The sequence below is a fragment of the Geospiza fortis genome, unplaced genomic scaffold (genome assembly GCF_000277835.1).
Source record: "Geospiza fortis unplaced genomic scaffold, GeoFor_1.0 scaffold195, whole genome shotgun sequence".
NCBI lineage: Eukaryota > Metazoa > Chordata > Aves > Passeriformes > Thraupidae > Geospiza > Geospiza fortis.
Genome location: NW_005054324.1, coordinates 3,166,205 through 3,173,764, shown reverse-complemented (window position 1 = coordinate 3,173,764; position 7,560 = coordinate 3,166,205). Strand labels below are relative to the sequence as shown.

Sequence of the window (7,560 nt, the reverse complement as noted above, 5' to 3'; positions counted from 1 at the left end):
TGCTCCTATCTCCCTTGGCTGACAGGTGCTGTGCAGGTTTATCAGCTATCAAGTACTGTCTGATTTCAACAGAGGCTGACCAAGGTGTTTCTGCTCTGCTTCACCTGTTAGCACGTGCTTGAGATTGCAGATTGTGTATGTATGGAATTGCTGTGGGATAGGTTTTGAGCATGCTCACAGCATTCCTTCCATCCAGGAAGTAGCAGCTGTATTTTACCCTATATTTTTCATGCTGCTATAACTTCCTAAAATTTGAACCCTAGCCCAGCACTCTGTCCAGCAAGATTTTAAAATGGCCAGTGCTGGGGAGTCCACCACTTCTTGGGGAGATTATTCTAATGGCTGATTGTTCACATTGTGACAAGTTTTCTGTGTTTAACTGAAATCTTCCTCACAATAACTTGTACCCACTACCCCTCTTGTTTTCCACGTGACTCCTTGCAAAAAGGGAGTCTCCATCTTCTTTGTAGCCACCCTTGAAATACTGGAACATGGTACTAAGTTCTCCTGTAAGTCTTTTCTCAAAGCTGAACAAACCCAGCAGTCTCAGCCTTTCCTCATCTAGCAGGCTTCCCAGTCCTTTGATTATCTTTGTGTTGGACTGTCTCTAGATTGTCCACATCTTTGTCTTTTTTCTTTTTTTTTAATAGCAGGGTCCAACACTGAAGGGAGTGTAACAAGTGTGGCCTGACAAGTGCTGTGCAGAGAGGAATAATGACTTTATTTCTCTCTGCTGGTGATGCCCCTGTTCATGCAGCCCAGCATCCTGTTGGCTTCTTTGCCAGCACCCTCCATTTGTATTGAGTTGGTTGTCCACCAGAATCCCCTAGTTCTTTTCCACAGATCTGCTCCCCAGCTGGGTAGATTCCAGTCTGTTCTTTATTCCTGGGTTATGATTTCTGTGGTAGAAGACTTTACACTTGTCCTTGTTGAACTTCAGTGGTAGTGTTAGCCCATTCCTCCAGCCTATCCAGGTGTTCCTGCAGGTTGGCTCTCCCTTTAGACATGCCCCCTTCCACTGAGTTTGGTATCCTCATCAAACTTTGTCAGGGGACACCTCACTTAACTGGCATAACAGGCATTGCTGTTCTACTTTATTGGTGTTTAATGGAACTCACTTTGGAATTGGGATGGTGGAAGAGCAATCGCCTTGTTAAAATGCTGTAGCTGATCTGCAGTGACTGCTTAAGCTGCCCTGAATTGACATATTTTGGCTGCTGTTTCTGTAAGGTGATGAAGAAATAAGGAAATGGCAAAGGGTTGTCTTAAGCCACTTCCCCACCTCACTAAAATTGCTATGTGCTGTTTTAAGTGTCTGAAACTTTCTTAATGGTTGCTGGGAGTTTGAAAACTGTAAGAGCCTTTTCATAGAGCTAAGTTACTGTCGTACAGGCTTTAAGAAACTCATTTTACTTGACAGAAGGGATGGTGGTTATAAAAATAAGATCTTTGCTAATATAACATTAAAAGAAACCATTTTTTGACATTTTGTCACAGTAGAATAGCCTGTGTAGCAATGGAATAAATCTGACTTTCTGGTGCATTGCGCTTTTATCAGTAGTTACAGCGTTATTTTGCAGAAGGAGAAATTGTTGCCTCTTCTAGAAGAAAATGGCACCTTTTCCAGAGCTTGTTAATGCATACAATTTTTGTCACTACTCCTAATTTTGCTTTACTAACCACAGTATGTATAACTGGAAGCAATCTGCTAAAGTGAAACTGATAAAGAACTGGAAAATGCTCCAATTTTTGAGTACCTGATTCATCTGGAAAACTACTTTCCACACGTTTTAAGTTTTTTTTTTCCCTTCCATCTAGCTATTTTTTATGTTAAAAACCACAAGGTAGATATGGCAGTTCCTACAGGATGTTTCACCTGTAGCAAACATGCCAGTTTTGGTTCAAATGCTTAAGGAACCTTCTAGGAGATTTCTTACTGCTCCTTTGAAGGGAGCACTTGCAGTTCAGTTGAAAAGCTCAGAATACAGGGTAGAGGGGATGGTTGGTCCTCAGACTGAGTTCTTGTTCATCTCACATCCTATATACTAAAACATGCACTCTAAATGCCACTTGCTAGATGACACATTCCAAAATCTGGTACCACTTATGGTTTTAAGCAGTGTTGCTTGGAAGGCCTTTACCCCATTTCTTAACATATGTTGAGATCATCTGTTTCTCCTGTGCTTGCACATGGTTCCCTTCCTTTCAAGTGCAGTGGTCTTTGGAGTTCCAGCATAATATTTTTAAGCTAGGTTTGCACCTGTGTTTTCTTACATCATAATGTGTGTGCTCACACATGAAAAAGACCAAACTACAAGTAAAAAACCCTTGTATCTTTCTTCATCTTGCTTTTCTTTTTGTATCCACTTATCTTTTTTCAGCCTTTTGGGAGGGTTGATTAGCATCTCTCATCCTTCTCAAGGCTGAGTAATCTGTCTATTTTAAGATTTTCTGAGCAGCCCGTCACAGCAGCAGTCTGAGATCTGCAGGAGTATATAAGTTTGTTTTTTTCTAAAGGATTTGGCTGGCAATCTGAGAAAAAGAAGCATTCTTTAAGGTTGATTCTTCCAACCAGTTTGATATACTGTGGTGAGATAGGAAGGCAGGATGTTGATCAGATGCCTCCTCGCCTGCCTTGTACTCTTAGTCAGTATTTTTTAGTCAGTATTTTACAGTCATTTAAGAGTGGAGTATTCTGTAAAAATGTACTGCAAATTATGCTAAAAAATGGTGAGGTTTGTGGCTGTATCACATTTCCATTTCAGGTGTAAGCTGCTGTGGTTGTGTGCTTACAGCTCTCCTCCCAGGAAGTAGATTGGCCACTCAGCACTGCAGAAACTTAGCCCTGTAAAACTTAGAACTGCCTATTTCAGTATATTAAAAGGGAGACAGGAGAGGTACTGCTTTTCCTTACTTATTTTAAAATAGGCTTTGAGTTATCAAACTTATTTTCTGAAGGTCATTAATATACATTTCTTGAAAAGTAAGTGAGAATGCTTGTTTCTGGTTGGCTGGTGGTTTGGGGGTTTTTTGTTGATTTTTGGTTGGTTGGTTTTTTTAATGTCACACTCAGAGCTGACTGACCATAGTAGCCAAGCTGCAGTATATAAACAGATCCCTAATCACTCAGTCTGGGCCATATATTAAAACAGAGATGGCTCCATTTGAGATCAGGGGGAAACACAGTATTTGTGAACAGTGAAGAACCAGGTACTCATGGCTAAGAACACGCAAGTGGAGTGGGGAAGGTGGGAATTTTGGACAACAGCCTTTGGACAACAGCCAGGTAGATCATCTTAGTTCATTTGGTTAAACTGGATTTTTATGGAAGTCTGGTTTCTCCTGGCTGCTGAGCTGAGTTGGTGTACTAGAGTGTCAGAGAATGCATGGAGGTAGAGAAAGTTAAAACCAGAGTGCATTGCATAACCTGATGGATTGATGCAGTTGCAGTCTACATTATAATATCCATACTACATTATAATATCCATCCATAATATCCATCCCTTTTTTCAGATTTATTCTGTTTAGTAAGTCCACAAATGATCATCCTATTTCTGAGTTCCCCAGAGTGTAATCTGATACACATTTCTCATGTTGCTAATTTTGGTAAACTAATGTTACCATTTGCAGGTAATTTTTTGAAATATTTTCTGTTTTTTAACAGGTGCTGCAAAGTTGGTAGTAGTCATAGCAATATTTTTATTGACGTTTTATGTCATATCTCAAGTGTTTGAAATAAAAATGGATGCAAACTTAGGACACATATTTGGTAAGTGATGGCTTTGTTTTCTCTGGACATCTATTAATATTTACTTGAGCCTTTATCAAGAATATCATGTTAGTTTTGCCTGAGCTCTTCAATTTAAGAATTGAATTTATCTTTAATAGATGTGCTTATTTTTTACATATATGTGTATTAAATTATTTTCTGTATGAAATAATAATAATAATTTTGATTTTTTTTTGTCTGCCAAGGATACATAATTTTACCTGCTTTTTTTGTTGTTGTTTGTTTAGTGGAAATGCATTCTTAGTGTAGAGTAATAAATTAGGTGACTTGAATCATGTTTCTGGAAATGTGTGCTCTTACTACTGCTAAAGAGATTTAGAATTTGTTTTGGGTTTTTTTTTTCTCTTGTGTAGGTATGCTACTGTGTTAAGTTGAATGTGCAGTAATCAAAACATTTTAGATGTGTTATGCAGATAAAGATTAGCAGTTGAGGTGCCTCAAATTTCAGAGTCTATTTTGAACCAGAATTTTCTTTCAAGGTGCTTTTTATTACCAAAAAAACTCCTAAACAATGTTTGGTACATGGCTGGAGTTCTTTAACTCTGTATTACTGCAGTGTGAGCTGCCGTCCGAAGCAGTCAGCAGAGACATCTCTAGTAATCATTGTTGAGACAGAGGTGTCATTCAGGTGTCATTCAGGTGTGTGTGTGGTGGGGGCACTTGTGTCTCTTCATATCTCAGGAAAGGGAGTCATGAATGGCTGAGTTGAAATACATCTGAACTGCAGGCTTCCAGTTTAGGTGAAAGGAAGTCCATCCCAGTGAAGCTGTAAGGAGGGAATTAATTCGCTTCAATCCCCTGAGCTCCATGTATTCTCAGAGGTTTTGGATCTCTGTGGGTTTTTGACTCCATGGTTCTCTAAGAGCCATAAATGAAAGCAGTGCTTCTGAATGGGATTCCTAATCACTTTCATTCTGCTAATGCATAAAAGCTGTTTTTTATTGCAGCATAATATTCAGGTGGATTTGATACTTCATTTCACCCAGCCTGTTTAGATAGGGGTACAGGAAGATTTTACATTTATTGGATATGATATAGCAAATGACACTTTAATAGTAACATCTTGTAAAATTTTCTTTTTTCATTTTAGCTAGATCAGCGTTGGATGCAGCTGCACGCTGTGAGTATTCATAGGCATGTATTACTGCTGTGCCTTGCTTTTGCTAATAACAGAAAGACTGATGAATTTTCATAGTTAAGAAAGTCTTAATTACACTTCAAATGCAATCAGAAACTAATTTTCCTCTTCTCCTGATTTTCCTAAATTTCTGGTAAAGTCTGTTTTGTAGTTTTGGCTTGTGGCTTTTGATGACGGTGCCAGAGCAAGCAGCAGGGTGACAACAAGAAGTTGGAATAATGATGTGCTTCAGGAGCTTAGGTTATTTTAAACTGCTCTGTAACTACAGATGTGACAGCATTTGTGTTTGCTGTCTTCCTTGAATTCCTTCAGAATGTATTTGTCTGTTGGCCTACCTGTGGTGTTCTCTAAAATCTTGGTTTATTTCCTTTTGAAAGCTACAAAACCTCCAAGATACAAGTGTGGGATCTCTAAAGCTTGTCCTGAAAAGCATTTTGCATTCAAAATGTCAAGTGGAGCAGCGAATGTAGTTGGACCTAAAATTTGTGTAGAGGATAATGTGTAAGTATTTTTGCCTGTTGTTTCTAAATGTCTCTTTCAAATACTTAGATCACTTTGCACACAAAATCAGCTGTTTAAATCAGGGTTTTTTTGCAAACAGTATGCGAAAAAACACATGTCAAAGTTTGTGACATGAAAAGGTCAGGTTGCATTATAACCTTATCTCTGATGAAGCATACTTAATGCTCTGCAGTAAATGCAGAAATTTATGTTGTTGTAATACATGCAAGATAGCTTGCACTTTGTTTCAGGTTTATAGACTTAAGGGTTAGTTAGCCTTTGTCAAGTCAGATGCACACCTGTCTCTAAGTAACCTGTCCTGGTGCCTCTAATAGTAATTCAGTGAATAATTGTATTGTCTTTTGCAAGTAATCTTCTAAACTGTATTTCCTCAGTACCAATGTCAGAACATATTTTCTACTTTTCTTCTAAGGTTGTCTTCAAAAGGGAAAAATAGTATTTTAATGATTGATAGTTATTTAATTGTGCTGATAGTAGCTGAAGTTAATAAATTCATACAATAGTGAAATGAGGAAAACAACTGCTTGAGACACAGTTTGGTTTGAAGTCCTCTTTTTAATTATTACTGATAATACTGTGGTTTTGACACAGTATTATCAGTAATACTGTGCATAAAGTATTTAACTGAGTACTTTTCAGTAAACCCCCATAATGGGAATATTAATATTTAGTTTTAGACTGTGTTTTTCCTCTTTGGGTGATAATGAGCAGGAACAACCCAAGTGTGCAGCTTCCTATAACATAATCTAATGCACTTGATTTTGCAGGTGGCATGTCAGAAAAGACATAATGTTAGTGTTGTTGGAAGGAGATTTTTTTAAAATGTCAGTCACACTTAACACTTTTGCCTTCCACTTGCATTTAAGCTACTCCAGTTTAGCTGTTTCTCAGCTTACAGTATATTAGTACAGACAGCACATACAGCAGCTGGTGCTAAGGAATTCTAGAGCCAATGGCAGCTTCTCTGTGAACAGCAGAACCCCACATAATAGGATAATAACCCCACATAGCTAGGATAATACATGTATTAAAAAAAGAAGATCACTTTACTCTCCAAAGTAACTGTAAGGCTAGTCTCAAGTGATCTTTAGAGAAGATTCTTTTTAGCACTAAGTAGCATTCCTGTGTAAGGCTGGCTTAGCTCACGCTTGCTGGCTGGTGTGGGAGTCAGTTTGCAGTAGAGCATCCGGTGTAGCTGGGGAGCTGCAGGTGCTCAGCAGGAGCTCACCTGGACACCCAGAGGCTACAGCCTGCTCCGTCCCTTTCCACTCTTGCAGGCTGCTCCTTCCCTTTCCACTCTTGCAGGCTGCTCCTTCCCTTTCCATTCTTCCTGGTGACTTGCTGGGTGACCTTGGGCAGGCTGATCTAATCTCAGCCTGGTATTTCTGCTGGTGTTACAAAACATGCTACTGTCTCATTCTGGTTGCTTAATATAGGGAGCTTAATATCTGTGAACACTTAAGCTGATTCAATGATTAAAAGTTGTGGGGATGCAAGTAATATTTTAATTTCAGGATTGTAGGGTTGTTTTGTTTGGGATTTTTGACTCTTTTTTTTTTTGTTTTAATGTCTTGCTGACTGTTTAAATAAGAAGAGGTTTTTCTATTTCTGTCCAAAAAAAGGAAAATCCTCTACTAGATCTTTTTCTGAAGAAAGTGATGAAAAAAAAAAAAGTAGTTGCTGGAAAAAGTCCTGTAAGTGGGCACTTCAATACACAGATATTGGATTCTAAAGTCCAGCTTTCCTTGGCAAACATCTTTCTGAATTCCTTCAGAGGGGAACTGGTCATGTCTGTCTAAGTGTCCACCAGGAAATTTGATTGATTTTCGATGATCTCCTGCTTTGCTCATAAGAGGTTTTATTTTTTTTTCCAAAGCTCTTAACTTGTAGACTGTAAATTCGTGGTAGAATTCTAAAACTGATGAAGGGCTGCCCTCCTATGGGAAGCTGTTGCATTGCAGCCTGTTGTGTTTGTGATGATGCACAAGCTGTCTCAAGGGTACAAAGTAATACATCAGAGCTCTGAAAAAAGTGTATTTCCTCTTGAGTAGCTCTTTTTTTGCAACTCACAGTTGCAAAAAGGTTTTTCTTTTTCTGATTACTTTGTGTT

At 38.6% G+C, this 7,560-nt stretch overlaps 1 protein-coding gene across 1 annotated transcript in view; it reads left to right on the top strand.

The window, feature by feature from the left end:
* The window catches only part of FAM3C (FAM3 metabolism regulating signaling molecule C), a 15,985-nt gene that overhangs the window by 643 nt on the left and 7,782 nt on the right, over positions 1-7,560 (top strand). The window contains exons 2-4 of the mRNA XM_005420905.2: positions 3,665-3,769; positions 4,881-4,910; positions 5,306-5,429. Coding sequence (XP_005420962.1) covers positions 3,665-3,769; positions 4,881-4,910; positions 5,306-5,429 — 259 coding nt within the window. The remainder of the gene's footprint in view (positions 1-3,664; positions 3,770-4,880; positions 4,911-5,305; positions 5,430-7,560) is intronic.